This window comes from Grampus griseus (genome assembly GCF_964374135.1).
Source record: "Grampus griseus genome assembly, chromosome: 6".
Lineage (NCBI taxonomy): Eukaryota > Metazoa > Chordata > Mammalia > Artiodactyla > Delphinidae > Grampus > Grampus griseus.
In genome coordinates this window covers 5,723,895-5,740,269 of record NC_139000.1, presented here as the reverse complement: position 1 = coordinate 5,740,269, position 16,375 = coordinate 5,723,895, and the positions used below count along the sequence as shown (strand labels likewise).

At 57.8% G+C, this 16,375-nt stretch overlaps 1 protein-coding gene across 2 annotated transcripts in view; it reads left to right on the top strand.

The window, feature by feature from the left end:
* Positions 1 to 16,375, top strand: part of ASS1 (argininosuccinate synthase 1) — a 50,816-nt gene that overhangs the window by 19,726 nt on the left and 14,715 nt on the right. For both annotated transcript variants that reach the window (XM_082655910.1, XM_082655911.1), the window contains 5 exons: positions 2,761 to 2,831; positions 3,405 to 3,435; positions 8,500 to 8,590; positions 11,399 to 11,483; positions 12,020 to 12,084. In XM_082655910.1, coding sequence (XP_082512036.1) covers positions 2,761 to 2,831; positions 3,405 to 3,435; positions 8,500 to 8,590; positions 11,399 to 11,483; positions 12,020 to 12,084 — 343 coding nt within the window. The remainder of the gene's footprint in view (positions 1 to 2,760; positions 2,832 to 3,404; positions 3,436 to 8,499; positions 8,591 to 11,398; positions 11,484 to 12,019; positions 12,085 to 16,375) is intronic.

Below are 16,375 nucleotides of genomic sequence, written 5' to 3'. Positions count from 1 at the left end.
GCGACTCAATGGCAGCCCCTGACAAACAGCCTCAATCAGTCAGACACGGGAAAGCAACCCCGTGCACACACCAGAAAATTGCTCGGGGTTTTAAACAGCAGTCACCAGGGCTGGCTGTGAGCTCCTGCCGCGGCCAAGGGGCCGCGTGGTAGGGGACGCGGCGGGGACGCAGCCCTGCCCCTACCGCCAGCATCCCATTAAGACCTGGAGAGCCAGCATCCCATTAAGACCTGGAGAGCTCGGAGGAAAGATCTCCTCTACCATCTGTTGTTTTATTATTAAAAGGGGAGTTTACAAGTGCAAGCCCATATGTTGCCAAACAAATTTTCAAATAGCAGAGCTATTAAGAGAACAAGGTTACAGGCTTTTTTCCCCTCCTTGGTCTCCTTGATACAGAACACGAAGCACGTTTTATCTCTAAGAGCGATGCATGGAGACCCCCGCCCGTCTACATTCTTACGCCTGCAGTTGTGGTTCAAGAGGCCTGACCCATACGCTGCCCTTCATTTCCGTAGCTCCCAAACAAAAGCGGCCCCTGGTTTTTCCAGAAAAGATGAATTTCGGCGGTATTGTTGTCCCTCCTTCCCAGATTTTGGGGAGAAGCCCCTTGGCCCAGCTACTGTCTCAAATAAGCTTTTAAACAGGAAAGTTTGCCCCGGAGAGATGAGTCCGTGTCTCCGGCCACCGACCCTCCCTCGGAGGCTGGGATCAGAATTGAGCTCTCGGCAATCTGACCACATTCCAGGACGGAGGCAGTGTCCCTGCACCCGGGGAGTGACCAGAATGACAGAGCAGCAAGCAGACTCTGTCCAAAATTGAGAGCCAGGCAGCTGCTTCAGCTGAGACGGAAATCAATGGGGCTTTGAAAAGCCCTGCTTTCAGGATTCCTAAGTCGTCAAGGCCACAAGGTGCTGTTAGGAGACTCATCGGAAACAAGCATTAGCATCGCTTTCCACCTCCCCGCAAATCCATCGTCCAAGGGAAAAACACTTAGAATCACCCCATCCTTATCACTGTCACCATAATTCTTTTAGAGCCAGTGTGCAAGGTCGGGGGCTGGAAAGCAGGGCAGTCTCCTGTGTACATGCTGAAGATGGTTTTGTTTTCTGTTCTCAATTGCATCCAGAATTTTCAGTGTGTGTGTGTTGGCGGGGAGCTCAGGATGGAGAGGGGAGGGGAAGCAAATCTCTTTGGTTGAGGGACTATGTCTGGCATTTGTATATATCTCACTGCTGAGGAAGGGCTGCCCATCCTGTTCCTCCCTCCTCCGCCCCTTACCTCCCGTTCGCTCGGATGGAGCCCCAGTGGGAAAGAGGAAAGGCAAGAGTGTTTCCAAACCACCCCCCAGAAAAAAGGCTCCAGGGAACCCGCCTGCTGGTTTTCTCAGCCCCCAGCCCGGGGAGTCCTCTCTGACGGGATTTCAGCCCATCTGGCACAGGGTCCTGGTCCCCACACCTGGCCACTCTACCTGGAGACGGCACAGGGCAAGCGTGTGGATTTGACCCTGGGCAGCTTCGTGGGGCACAAGGAGCCTCTGACGTTGATCGGCCTCTAAGTGAGGTGCTCCACTTGCCCACGTGGTTTGCATTGAAGAGTACGCAGATTTTAGGGTGGGTGTGGGCTGTTTCTTTTAAAAGGAGCCTCTGGGTAAAGCTTGACAAAAATCAAGAGGGGATAACCTAATTCATTTTGAAATTTTAAGGTTCTGATGACGGAAACAGCGGCTCCCTGGAGGAAGCCTCTAGAATCTTAGTTGTGGGCGTGAGCTGAGCCTGGGCAGAGCCCCATTAAGGGAGACGGGGCGATGCTGGTGGAGGCTGTGGGACCCTGAGCTGGCCAGGTTGGGGGACCCACCCAGGGGGCGAGATGCTGAAAGGGGGCCTGGGAGGCGGAGCGGACGATCTCGCTGACTTAAAGGGGGCCCGGCTGGGCCACTCCGCTTTTGTGCCCGGTAAGCCCAGGAGAGGAAAGCAGGATGTAATGCACGTGCTGGGTCCAACCAGGTGTCAGCCAGGGCGGCACGGGGCAGCTCAGGAAGCCAGCCGCATCTTTAATGCCAAAGACCTTCCAAGTGTCACCAACAGCCTTTCAGGCCCAGGGTCTCCGGAGGGATAACTTTTCGAAGCAAAACATAATCAGAACCAACAGGGAGGAGGGGGGCTCTTCCTGTTCAGGGCTGCAGAGTGATGTGTGTGGTGACTGCTGGGCAGTGGGGAGAAGCGGCCCTGGGAAGCGCCCGGCCATGCCCCATAAACAAGTGTCCTGAGCGAGCAGCTCTCGTGGGCGCCTCTCGCTTCCTTGGGTGAATGTTAAGCACCTCTGGGTGCAGATGAGATCCACATTGGAAGTTGGGTCCATTCCAGCTCCCGGCTCAGAGGGCCACGGTGGGGCTCAGCCGGTGGTGCTGGGAGACCCTCGGCACACTGCCTGGCACACTCTTAAGTGCTTCGGGGGGCACTTGAAGTATAGACTCAGAATCTTCTGGAAGAAACCTCCAAGGCCAGCATCCACTCCACAGCATCTCAGACACAGGGTCTTATAGTTTCTGCCTGGGCATGTCTGGAAATGGGCCCTCACTCCCTCCCTGAGCAGCCTGGGGGAGGGGAAGGAAACCAGGGGTGCGTCCAGGGCCTTGCCTGCATGGGAGCCAGAGGTTGGGGATGTCTCTGACCTTGAAAGAAAAACCAAGGCAGCTGGGCCTGACCCTTGTGTCTACTTCAAGCTGCCTCACGCCAACGCGGTGTTGCCTCTTACCTGCAGCGACATGGAATTCCCGTCCCAGTCACCCCCAAGAACCCGTGGAGCATGGACGAGAATCTGATGCACATCAGGTAAGACGTCGCCCACCTGTCCACTACTCTGCTTAGCGTCAGTGGGCGCCTGTCTGCGTCGGGCCGGGATGTAGTGGTGGCCCACACGACATGCGGTCCCTGCCCTTACGGAGCCCGGGGGCCTCGAGGAGGACAGGCCACCTCATTCCCAGCTCTCGCTGCAGCTCTGCTGAGTGCCAGCCGTAGATAAAGGGCACCTGGCCTCGGCTGGGGTGTCAGGGAGGGCTTCTCTGAGCAAGTGGCATTTGAGGTTAGAACCTTAAGGATGAGGAGGGACCGGCCGGGGCTCCGGGAAGGGCATCGAAAGCGGAGGGAACAGCATCTGGGAACAACCCTCTGAGAAGGCCCCCTGGATCTGGCGCCCTGAAGACTGAGGGAAGTGTCCCAGGCCCTCGCTTGTAGCCTGCAGCTCCCACGGCCAACTGCGGTGGCCCAGAAAGTTCCAGGCGGGCTTGGTAGCGGTTGCTTTGGCAGAGATAAAAGGACAGACCGGACTTACGTTGGGGGTAGGGGTGTCAAGGCTGTGTCCCTCTGCCCCTCTCCACTGACCCCCATCTTTCTTCTCCCCTACAGCTACGAGGCTGGAATCCTGGAGAACCCCAAGGTAATTCCCCATTTCCCCAAGCCGGCTGTCTAGCGGTGGCTGCCCTGTGCCGACACTGTCTGGTGTGTTTGTAGCCTAATTTGAAATTTCACGGGGGGCCGGGCGTGGGGCTGGGGCCGAGTCCGGCCTGTGTTCCCCGACCCTCCCCACCGGGCGCCCGGCCGCCTGGCCACTCCACCCTGCGTTTTAAGATCCACCCCCTTCTCTGGTGCTCTTTTTCTAATTGCTGTTGGGATGAATAGGAGAAGGAAATATTTCAGGGCAGCATAGAGCCAGAGCGTGATTGTGAGACAATAAAGAAGCAATTAGGCAGATGAGACACTTGTGGGAGGGCCCAGCCTGTGCCCTCTCAGGCCGCTGCTGCCATCGGGGGAGGTGGCACAGATCAGAGCCTCAGGACCCATTCGTCTGGGCCTGTGCCCGCCTGCGTCAGGCCGCCCCGATGCCCCTGTCCCCAGCCTCCCAGGCTGGGCCTCGGCCGTGTTTGAAGTTTAGGATTTCTCTCCCTGGGGGGTTTTCCTTTGTATCTCCCCCTGCCCGCCGTGGGAGATGGAGGAGATCTACCCTGGGAAGAGAAAAGTCTCTTTGTCCCTGAAGGACTGTGTCTCCATTGCCCGGCTCTGCCCCCCTGCACCACCACCACCACCCCCCACACCACCCCCCGCGGGCGGCTGCTTTGGGGGTGGGGTGCTCGTCTGATGTTAGGGGAGAAGTGTGCTGGGAGGCCGGGCCTGGGGGGTCCGGGAAGACCAGCTGGAGTGGAGGAGGCTGGGTGCTTTGGGGGAGGTGGGGTGAGCTGGAGCCCTGCCTGGCCCCGGGTGGCTCCCCACAGGCACCAGGCCTCTTGGTCGGAGTTGGCAATAATATAACGCGTACCAGTGACCGTTTCTGGAACCAGGCCTGGCATTGGCATTTTCCCCGCTCACTTTCCTCCGCTGCTGCCTCTGAGCCTCCTGGTTTCGTGGGTGAGGAAACTTGAGGCCCAGGGAAGTGACTCGCCCCAGGGCACCAGCTGCTCAGCAAGGGAGCAGGCCTGGTGGCCGTGTCGCCCCATCGCAGGAGTGGCCCTCCGGCCTCTGTGGTTCCCCAGCGACCCGCACCTCCCTTCCGCACCCAGCTCAGCACAGCCGAGTTGCTCAGGAGAGCCTGCGCCTTTGTCCCCTGGAGGCTGCCTGCCGGCCCCGGGCTTTTCCAGTTCATGCTCTGCCGACCCCAGGGCACTCGGGCCAGCCACCCCTAATTAGGCAGTCAGCCAGTGCCGTGGGGGGGGGGGCGGAGGGGGCTGAGCACGGCAGGCAGCCAGCTTGCAGGTGGGTGTCCCCCAGGCTCCAGGCCCGCTGGGCAACCATCCTACCGCTTCTGTAGCGGCCTGTGGCGCTCTCACCTCAGGACTGGGGGAGCAGAGCCAAGGCCAGAGGGGAAATCGCCTCTCAGGCAGTGCCGGGCAGTGCAGGTCCCCTCCCCTCATTAGAAATGAGGGTAGTGGATGGGTAAGTAAGTGATAAAGAGTGCATTTTTCAGGATTCTACCACCCAGTCAAGGTGGGAAAGTTAGTGCTTGGCTCCCAGAGATCTGAAACCTGGGTCTGAATCCTGACTCTGCTTCTATTGCTGTGCAACCTTGGGCAAGTTACCCAACCTCTCTGAACCTCTGACTCTTTATGCAAACAGTGGTCAATCACAACACCTCTCTCCTGGGGCATCGAAAGCACTTGGCCTGTTCCTAGCACAGGGCAAGGCCTCAATCATGGAGCCAGGGGTCCTGCCCTCCCTCCTCAAGCCAGCTAAGATTATTTGGGGAGGAAGGAGCCAAGGTTCCCTAAGGACCCCTCTCATCAGGCAGGAAATGCTGGGCTGCGTGTGAGTCGAGGGGGAGACAACATTCCCGCTGAGAAGTGTAGGGCCAGGCAGAGGGACCCAGGGTCTGGCCCCTGTGGCCCTGCTTTCCCAGGCGGCTCCGCTGCAGGGTGCAGGCCAGGGGAGCCTGTTGTCCTCCCATTGCCACCAGTAGATCCCAGGAATGAGGGGGAAGCCGCTAGGGGCCCGGGGGCACTACTCTCCACGGTGGAGGAATGCTGTACCCCGGGCAGCCCCGGGCCCCTTGGAAGGTGCTGGGGAGACAGAGCTTCAGGGAACCAGTGCCCCCTCCCCCTCTCCAGAAAAAGCCCGAGACCTGCTGAGGGGAGGGTTCGAAGGCAGATGGCGGAGCCATTTTCTGCCTCCATGAGGGCTGATTGAAGGGCAATGAGGCAGCTAATGCGAAGAAAGATAGAAATTTACTTGCTTTAACTTCATACAGCCCACAGTGAAAGAGTGCATTCAGTTGCCGGCCCGCCATATCTGATGGATGAATAAACCATTTGCAGCATCGATCATGCCTGTACATCATGGTTTAGTTCATGGGCCATTTGCTTTCAATTTCTCCTTCTCGGCCCTGTTTCATGCTTTCTTTCGCCCTCTCCCCATCCCCCCTCCCACTCTCTCTCTCTCTTTTTTTTCTTCACTCTCTTCCCTCCCCCAACACCCCCCCCCAAGATGACATTGGAAGTGAGCCCTCCCGCTGGGATGGATAAATAGATGTTATTGATACTCAGCAACAAACTATTTGTCATTTGAACTGGGCTTTTAGGAGGGAGAGTAAAAAGGAGGCAGGCGTGCGCCACCTTGGAATGCAAAGCCAATGTCTCTTTATTTCTATTTAGTTATTTTATTTAATCGGTGCCGTCAGGGTGTCAGAAGCTCCTACTTCCCACTGCAGAGAGCTGGGTTGCTGGTCCCTCGAGGGCTTCCCACCTCCTCTCTCCTTCCAGTGCAGACATTCTCATCCTGTTCGTGGCTCCGTCAAGTGTTTGGGAACTGATGGGCTGGCAGGCGCAGAACAGGTGGAGGTGTGGGGGAGGCGGCCTCAGGTGGAGGCGCCCGGGCTGTCAGCGCTGGTACCTGCTTTGAGTTCAGGCTGGGCTGGACAGCCAGTGAGGAGCCCCGGGCAGGTGGGAAAGGAGCTCTGGAGTCCTGTTGGTCACCCGGAGGTCCCAAGCCCTGTTTCACTTTGCCTTATGGCCAAGGATGGCCCTCGGGCCCGTCTGTTCCCAACGAATGCGGAGGTCGGCAGGACCCGGTAGGGCCTGGGGAGCTGGGCATTGCTCTGAAACCGGCCTGATGCCCGAGCTGTCTCTGGCCACATCCCTGGTGCTGTTTCTTGGCGGAGCGGCTGGGAAACAGCATGGGGTGATGGAAAGAGCACAGGATGGGACTCTGGGGTCCTCGGGGCTGAGTCCCACGCCGACGGGGTGGGGTGGTATGATCTGGACAAGCGGCTTCTTTGCCTTTAGTTTTCCAACTGGTCCATGGAGGCATCAGGCTGGAGGTCCCTAAGGACCCTCCTCCTCCTTGGGTCTGTCTTGGAGGTCCGTTCTGGGTTCTTGTTCCTGCCCCACAAATGGAAACAGATGAAGGGATGCAACTGGCCTCAAGCCACACAGCCCTTTGGAGGTGTGAGGGCTTCATCACCAGACCCATCTGGGCTCAGAAGTAAAGCTAGAAGGATCACCTGTCCCTGTTCGCCCAGGACTGGGGGGTTTCTCAGGGTATGGGAAGCGGGATGGTTGATCACACCCTGACATAGAACCAGCAGGCAAAGTGACCGCAGATGAGGGATCTGAGGAACTCCTGGCGGCCCCACCTCTCCTGGAGCAGCTCTTCTCGGAGGGTGGCATCACCAGGAGGCTGTCCCAGCAGTCCTGTCGCCAGGGCAGGTTACAGCGTACCAGGCCCTCTCTGGCATCTTCTTGGGTGATTTTCATGTCCAGTAAAAAAATATAAAAGTTGTCTATACATTTAAATTGTAAGGCAGTCAAAGGCAGGTATCATTTCCCCCCATTTTACAGATGAGAAAACCGAGGCTCGAACGGGTGAAGCAACTTGCCCAAGACCCCATAGCCTGAGGTCTCGACTCCTGGCTTTGGGGGTATTTTCCACCACTCTGAAACCCAACACATCATTGTTGAGGGCCTCGTGGGCTTCCTGCCCTGGGCCATGTGGCCCCCCACCTCCACACAGCATACAGGGTTGCACCTACAGTCCCCCTCCGCCTCTAGTTCTTCCTCCATAGGTGGGGTAACAGTACTTGACCTTCTTACCAAATGGGGCTGCAGAGAACTCAAAGGAAGCTGCAGTTGCAAAGTGGCATGGGAATGTTTGCAGGGTTTTGAAAGGCAAGATTTAAGGGACTGCACTTCCCAGGATGTCCGCAGGTGGATAACAGTGCTGGGCCCTGGCCTGCCCCCTGGGACGGACTTGAGCAGTCAGGCCCAAAGAGCCCCTGGCCCCCACCGTGGCAAGTGTCCAAGCCACAGCCTGGGGGCGGGGGTGGGGGGTGGGGGGCCGGTCAGGGCCTCGGGAGCGGGAGGCAGGAGGGACTTGGAGAGTTCCAGGCAGCCCGTGGCCCCTCCGCTGCTTCATCAAGACGAGGGAGAGGCCCGTTTTCCAACACGCCCAAGAAAAAAATACACATAAAGGTTGATGTGTTTTCAAATGGGTTTTTGCTTTGCTCTTCTCTTTTCTCCCTGTGAGTATTAACCTCGGGGACCCCGGGGACGGCTCTGCTCGCCAGAGCACCTGCTGGGGTCACGCGCAGTCATTAGCTTTGCGGTCACTGCAGAATAAACCCCAATTCCCGGTGCCGGGGAGAGCGTGTGCGCCTGAGCCGCTCCCGGGAAGCCCGCCTAGCGCCTCGCTCCCCCGAAGTCACGCTTTTCCTGCCTGACTGGCTCCTCCTGCTATTCTACCTCCAGCTGCGGGGGCGTCAAAGAAAAAGATGAGATCAAGTTGAGGGGAAAAATTGTCTGATTTCTTGAGCCCTTTGTTTCCCAGGCCCCTGGCAAGCGGGGCTGTCTCCGGGTGGGGGGCTGGGAGGCCCGCCGGACTGGCCAGCCGATGGCAAGCGCCAGCAGCGCCCTGGCTCTGGAGAGGGGCGCAGGGGGCTGCAGGCAGGGTGTCCAGGGGCCGGCATGGCACGGTTTGGCTCTGGTACACCGCCCTCCAACCTCTTTCTGTCTTTTGTCAGAACCAAGCGCCTCCAGGCCTCTACACAAAGACCCAGGACCCGGCCAAAGCCCCCAACAGCCCAGACATCCTTGAGATCGAGTTCAAGAAAGGTAGGTGCCCGCCTGTCGGGACTCCAAGGCGTGGACTCCTGGGGCCCTGGCTCTTTTCCCCTCTTTGCCCGGGAGCCTGGGCACGAGTCCTCTGCATCCCTCCTGTGTTCCTGGAAGCCAGGGTCCAGGCTGGGGCTTCAAATGTTCCCCACTGCCGCCTCCCCAGATGGCGTGATCTGTGGAAGCCTCCAGGCTTGGGAAGAAGCACCCTCTGCTGGTGTCCATCAGTTCGTGGGCACCAGGTCTGGAGGGAGCATTCTAGCCCCTGAGCAACCACTTGCCGACTGCTTTGGCCCTTTGGGGAAGTCACTCCACTTTCCTGGCCTCAGTTTCCTCATCTGTAAACTGGGGATAAAAGAGTATCCACTGCCTCGTGTTTTCATGGTATAGAATAAGATCTGGACGAGGTGTATCCAGCGCAGGGCCCTGCACCACAGAGGTGCTCAGCCAGTTATGAGTCTTACAGAGCCAGCCTCCGGCCCCCTGACCCCATAGCTAGTCCTGAGTTAGCTGCTTGATGCGTCTCCCTACCCCCCATCCTGGGTTCAAAGCTGCTGCCACTCTTGCTTGTGTCCTGATCTCCTCATCTTGTCTGCTACCATCAAGAAGTGTTTGCTGGCCTGAACTGAGTGCCTAGCCTTGAGCCTGGCACCAGGGACAACCCCCTTGCCCTGAAAGATGGAGGGAAAGAAAGGCATGCTGGGTAATGGAAGGAGCAGGACCAGGTTCAAGGTGAGGGCTCAGAGTGTCCAAGGAGAGGACTTTTCCAGGAGGCTGCAGAAATCGGAGAGGCAGAGACGGAGGAACCAAGAGGGGGCGTGAGGGCATCCCAAGCCCAGGCAGGGAGGCTGGCCCTTCTGTGCACCAGGTAGCTGCAGGGAGGGAGCAGAGGGAGGGGGCTCTGCAGAGAGGCCTTTCCCAAGGCACCTCGGAGACGGAGGGGGCAAGCAGGGGCCCGGATAGATCCCCTGCTCTCACCTGCCAGTGTGACCTTGACAACCAGCTTCACCTTTCTGGGCGTCAGGCTCACTCGCCTGTAAAATGGGCCACAGAAAGGATGCTCGCAGGTGCCGAGCACGGGGTATGGAGTGAGGCGCTGGGAAAAAAGCCTGTTGGCACTTTAGTAAACTGCCTCCTCCCGGCCTTTCCCAAGAGCCTGACCAAGTCATAGGGCATTTTCATCGCTCCCCCCGCACCCCGCCCTGCCGCTGTCAGTTCAAACCCATGAATTTCATGCCCCCTGGGGACCAAAAGGCCCTTAGTCTAAGGTCCCTAAAGGTAGCTGGAGCACTAAGTCCAGCTTAGGCCCACTCTCTCTGCCCCAGGGCTGTGCTGGCGTGGGGCCTCTTCGGGCATCATCTCTGAGAAGACGGTGAGATGAACCCAGGCTGCACGCCCCACCCCAGGTCCCCCGGAAAACTGGGAGGGCGGTGAGGGTGGGCAGGAGGCAGCATAGGGTCCTGAACACAGGCGCTGAGCCCGAGAAGAAACGTGATCCATTTTAATGATCTGGGGACTGTCTGGAAAAAAAAGAAAAAAGTAGACGGGAGGAACCCTCCTCGGCTACTCCCCATTCACTCTCTAGTTAATTTATTTGAAGTTTTAATCTAATTATTAACTATTTTAAAGGCTAAGAGGCTTTCTCCGGCAGCAGCACCAACAATGTCCGCTCCTCTCTGGGGCAGGCCCCATCCAAGGCCCCGCGAGGGCCATAATAGGACCCGGAGGGAGAGAAAGGGAGAGGGGAGAGGCGGGGGGTGGCGAGAGGGGCTTAAGGTTCATTATTGGGCAGACTTACATTTAATAGCAATTTACAACCAAGTTATAAAACCCCTGGAAATGGGGGTTAAGAATGGTGAGGCTGACAGCCCCTGAGCGCAGCCCCTCCAGGCGGCGCCCGGCTAATAAAGACTCGAAAGCCGCTATTGAGGCCTGATTGGCACCCGATGGCCGACCACATGGTAATGAGCTGGGCAGATGGGTGGGGGATTAGCCGCCAACTTTGAACAGCTTTTCTTTGTCACTGTTACAGCTCTCTTGTTAGTCCTCTAATACATTTATTGCTCATTTCACACCGCTCGAGAAAGCGCCCCTTGCTATTCAGAGTCAACCCCGAACCCACACACTGCCCCCCTCCAGCCACCCCCCCTGACTCGGCCCTTCCCTCCCCGAGCGGCTGCCTCCCTGCTGCCCTCCTGCCACCCCAGACCCAACTTCTCAGAATGCAGACACCTCCAGCACCTTGCCTGCTGGTGCGGGCATCATTTCACCCCCATCAATCAGATGGCTGTGTGCGGGTCTGGGGTACAGGGTTGGGGCTTGGGGGTCCGCCTGACAGACGTGGCCGGGGGCCGTGTGTGTGCGTGCGTGCGTGTTTGTGTGCGTGTGTGCGTGTGTGTGTGTGAGCTCAGCCGCACCTCAGCCAGGCGCTCCCCCCGCCCCGTAACTGGTGGGACAGAAGGTACTCCCGGTTACTGCTTCGTAAGACAATGGTGGAGCGTGAAATTCAATTAGTTCAGGGCCTGGTTCCAATTTCACAGCCCCTAAATGCAAAAGGAGCAAAGAGAATGGGAAGGGTGGGGGAAAGGTTTTTATTGCATTTTCCCTTTCATTCTGGGGGGCTTTCTCTCCCCTTCTCTCTCCCCAGCAGGCCTCAACCTGCACAGGGCTTTTCAAGGAGTCATTTGGAGTCCATATCTGTCACATCCATTTAAGGCGTTTCGGGTGGAGGGAAGGGGCGGGGTAGCAGGCACAGGCTCGTCCGCTGAGCTCCAGCCACGGGCCCACTGCCCTCTCCTCCTGCCCTAGGGGTCCCTGTGAAGGTGACCAACGTCAGGGACGGCACCACCCACAGCACGGCCTTGGAGCTCTTCCTGTACCTGAATGAAGTCGCGTGAGTGCCCGCAGCCCTGCCCGGCCTCCTGGGAAGCCACCATGTTGGGCAAGCACCAGCCTGGACCACTGTGGGGGGGCTGATGGTCCCAGCCTGAGGCCGAGGGGCCAGGGAGGACAGGCCAGTGTCCCGCAGTCAGCCTCGGCACGGCCCCAGAGCCATGGGGTCCTCTGGTTCCGTGGGAGAATCCTGGTGGCCCTCAGCCTTGGAAGGTAACAACCCCAGGGGTCTACTGCCCCCTAGGGACGGTCCAGAACTTCCGAGCTCTCTACTGGATCTGAGACCAGGGTAGAAGGAAAGATGAGCAGTGGATAGGGCTGGGTGCCACGTGAGGCCCAGGACAGAGATAAAGGAAGTTGCACGTTGAACTCGCTGTGTGTCCTAGGATAGCCCTTCCCTCCTTGGGCCTCAGTTTCCCCATCTGTCCAATGGGTGGTTGGACCAGGGGGCCTGGCTCACATGTCCTCTGAGTCTTGGATCCCGAGCTGGTGCCTGACGCCCTGCCTGTGACCCCGAGTGGCTGGTTCTCCCCACAGGGGCAAGCACGGTGTGGGCCGCATCGACATCGTGGAGAACCGCTTCATCGGCATGAAGTCGCGGGGTAAGTCGCTCGCCAGCCTCAGGCGCAGGCCTCGGCTCCCGGCGGCCCCTGGCACCCCAGTCACATGTGGTGTTGCTCCTCCCAGGCTGACTTTGGGCGAGTCCTTTCACCCCGCCAGACTGTTTCCCTCCTGGGACTGATGTCTGAAGGCATCACGAGAAGAGCTGTCCCAGGAGCAGGGAGAGGCTCAGAGGAGAGAGGAGACGGGGGCCAGGCCTGGCGGTCGTGCTCTCCTGTGGCCCTGGGGCGGGTCGGCCAGGCTTAGAAGCAGACCGTGCAGGGCTGATTTCGTGGTCATTAAGGCTGCGTTGACGAGGCCAGCTGGCCTGGTGGGGTGGGAATCCCGCCAGGGGTGGGCGCTGTGAGCCAGCCAGGGCCTGAGGGCCTGTTCCAGGGTCTGGAGGGGCGTGGGGACGGGGCTCTGCCTTGGTGCTGAGTGGCTGCCACCTTGGCTAAGCTGCCCGGCCCATATCCACCTCTGGCTGGGCCTGGAGGGAGGATAGGCTGGTCCCCAAGCAGGGGCTCTGTCTCCTCTTAGCAAGCAGAGCCCCATGGGTCCCTATCGGTCACTCATCGTGTTGTCTGGACCACACCCTCCCCCATCCATATGAGGGGATCTCCTGTTCCCCAGTGGTAAAGCAACGCCGCGTGCTTCTGGACCTCAAGATGGAGGGGCAAGCTTTCAGCAGTCAGAGTCCCTGGGTTGGGCACTCGAGTCTCTAAGCACCGGGGGTGGGGTTGAGGCCTCTTGTGTGGGCAGGTGTTTAACTCGCTTTGCTTAGGGTCAATTTAGAAGGATGACAGCCAGATAAAGCCAGGCCAGGTATAGCCATGGCCCTTTGTCTTTCAGGGTGTTTTTACTAAGATTCTAAACTCCAAAGAGAGCCGATGGCTGGATTTCAGCGGTTAGAAAGGGCACTGGTCGGGAGGCAGGATGCTGGGGCTTTCATGCCAGGTTCGCTGTGTCTTGCTAGATGACCTTGGACTTGTTATCGCTGGGCCTCAGTTTCCCCAGGTGTAATGCGGTAGGCATGGGGATGGGAGCGGGATCATTCTGGCTCTGACCTGTTTGAATTTATCTCAAAAGGGGAGGAAGGAAGGAAAGTGGCTTTCCCTCTTTCGTGTGTTTTTTCCTCTTCGACACACATATACTCTGTGAGAAACAACCTAATTGAAACTCTCTCGGGAAGGCCTTGTGGAGAACAATATTACTAATTAGCTGCTCCCTTTTATCCTCACTTACCTTTGTATCTTACCTATATTAACATCTGATTAAATGTCGCTTTGTCTCAGTCTGCCCTTGGGAGCCAGCACAATGCAAACTATACAAGGCAGACCCTGGAGGGACCTTGGGGAGCCAGAGACCAGCACCCCCGTTTTACAGGCGGGGAAACCAAGGCTCGAAGTCACAGGCACCAGGACCAGGACTGATGTCCAGACACAGAGAGGCATGGAGTGGAGGGCTGAGAGCTGGAACTCTGCTAGATCGGGGTTCTAGCCCATGTGTAATAGCAGGAAGTGGCCTAGGGGAGGAACTTCATAGATGGCAGCAGCCCCACAGGGATGCTGAAAGGGCAAAGGCAGCCTATGCCCTCTGGGTACCATCCGAGTGGCTCAGAGGTGTCCACTCTGCGCCTAGTGTCACGTCCCTCCCACGCCCAAGGCAGGCATCACTAATTGATTGTGGATGTAGATCAATGCTGCTGACCATGGAAAGATAAGGGCTGGCCTGAGGTCACTCTGTGAAATGGCACGCAAGTGAACTTGAACGGAAGGAGGTAGTCATAAAGGCACGAACTGGGCTGATCTGGGAAGACGTCCTGAAAGAGGTGGCAGGAGAATAGGCTTCAACTGGTAGAACGTGGAACAGAGTGGAGTGGGAGCCTTCCAGCAGGAGTGGTAGAGAAGGTAGGAGGAGCCCCAAGTGGCCAGCTGGGTGGTGGGTTGGGTCTGAGGCTGACTGACCCCCTGGAGACCTTGGGAAGGCACAGTGAAGGGCTGGTGTCAGGGGCCAGGCCCTGTTTACCACCCTTGACTCCCCATCTTGGCTCCATCACCGTTGGGAAAGCAACATAGCCTCTCTGAGCCTCAACTTCTTCATCTGTGAAATGGGTTGTGGTGCAGATCAGAGACCTGTTGACCCATAGCAGGAGCTGTGCCTGGATGGTAGACCTCCTACCTTTTCCCCAGAACTGGGGGCGTCATCACCACTGAAGGTGGGAGTCACGAGATTAGCACTCGGTTCCAACTCCCTTGGCTTCTGACCACCCACCTGAGGAAAAGATTCCTGGAGCACAGCCCTCACTCTACCCAGGTAGTGTGTGTGTACCTGTGGGGGGCTGTCCCTAAAAGCCTAGAATTTAGCCTGAGCGTGGTACAGTCTTTGGGGAAGACAACCAGGGTTCTAAGTCCCAAGAACTTGCTGTGTGACCTTAGGCAAGTTGCTTTCCCTCTCTACGACTCTCACCAACAAAGATGGGCACACTAGGTGATCTCCCCATCTCCCTCTGGAAGTTCTAACTTGCCTATTTTCTGACTTGGGTTGGGGGGTGAGAAAAGGAAGTTGCTTCATAATTTTAGGGGGAGGTCTTGTTTTTTATTTCTCCCAATAATCCACTGTGAGAAAGAAAGGCAGGGGGTCGGGGCAATAAACGAGGACGAAGTGGATTCACCCACAGGTCTACGGTCACGGTCATGGGAGAAGCCGTTAATTGTCAATTATATTGAGGGTGCAGCAGGAAAATGCTATTGTCTGTACCTTGGTATACAAGGGGAAAATGTCATTTGTATTGATTTTACAAAGCTCGCAATTGAAATTCGTTAAGGGCTTGGGGGTTTTGGGGTGGGAGTGGGTGGCGGTGGATGGGTAGGAAGTTGGGCAGTGCTAGTGGCCTGGGTCTAGGGTGGCTGGGTCGGCAGCACTCGGGGCCATGGGGTCAGCGGGCCGGGGGCTGGGGAAGCTGCAGATGGAATAGCTTTCGCTGTATTGTGGCTGTTCACATCGTCATTATCACATTATCTTTTTAACTCTGGAGGGGGGCTAGTTAAGTGAAGTAAATGTAATCAGTGGGGAGGAGAAGGGGGGCAAGGAAGGCAGGAGGGAAGCAGGGAAGGAGGCAGCACGGGCCCTTCCCTCGCCTTCTCTCCGGCTGGTTCCTCTCCTCCCGGCCCTGCCCTGTGGGGCTCACCCCCGCCTGCCGCCACTGCTTCCCTCTGCCGACCCCCTCCGCCCCCTCCTCACTGCCTGCTTTCTGTTCTCCCCTCCACTCCCCCCTTTCCTCCACCCTTCCCATCTCTCTCCCACTCTCTCGTCCTCCCTCACTTCCTCCTTACTCCTCCACTTTCTGGCTAAGAAGGAACAAGGGTTGCCGCCCACCTGTCCAGGCCTCCCAGAGGCTCCACTCAGACGGAATGTTCCAGAGTGGAAGGAGACCTGTGAAGCAAAGGTGTTTGCATTCCCAGAAGCCTGGAATGGCCGGACTCAGAGGCCTACCCTGGTTCCCAGGATGGGGCCTGTGGGGTTCCAGGAGCATAGAGGATGGCTAGAGCCCCACTGGGACTTGGCTCCCCCTCACCATGGCAACCGCCTCTATCCTTGGCCCTGGTACCTAAGAGGGGAGCCCCTGGGCTCCAGCCAAGCTCCCTTCCCCTGGCCTTTCCAAATCCCTCCCTCTGGATACTGCTTTCCCAAAGGATCAGAGGCTCTGGTCCAGGTGCCCTAGCCCCCAGCTCCGCCCCCGACCCCCAGCTGAGTTGGCGGGTCCCACTCAATTCTGCCAAATTGCTCAATCTGGGCTAACCTGGCAGCCTCAGGAACAGGTGAGAAGGATTTAAGCGGTGGCAGCTGTTTTGGTCCCCACCTCTTCCTCCTTGGTCCACTCTCCCCCAACCTCGGCCACCCCCCAGCTCCTCGCCCTTCTTCCCCACCCGCTCCTTGGCAGTAATTACGGTGTGATTGAAGCTGCTCCACGGAGAACCGCTGACACCTCTGTCTTTTTCCTGTAAACACGGAGAGATGAAAATAGACACTTGAATCCGCTGTGCGTGTCACTCCGAAGATGTCTGCTGTCTCTTCCACAGCGACACCGAGACTCACCTGTCATTTCCTCCTTCTTTTTGCGCAGTGGTTTGTATGCCGGCTGTCAAAAGCCCCAAAGCCATCGTCTTTTAGCATCAGGATTCTGTCACTGGTTTTTTTAAAGTTATTTCCTTTTCCAGAAGAAATACACAGAAATCATCTGTACCCCCTACCCCTGTGGAGAGGAGAGGGAAGATCTTTAAGATACACACA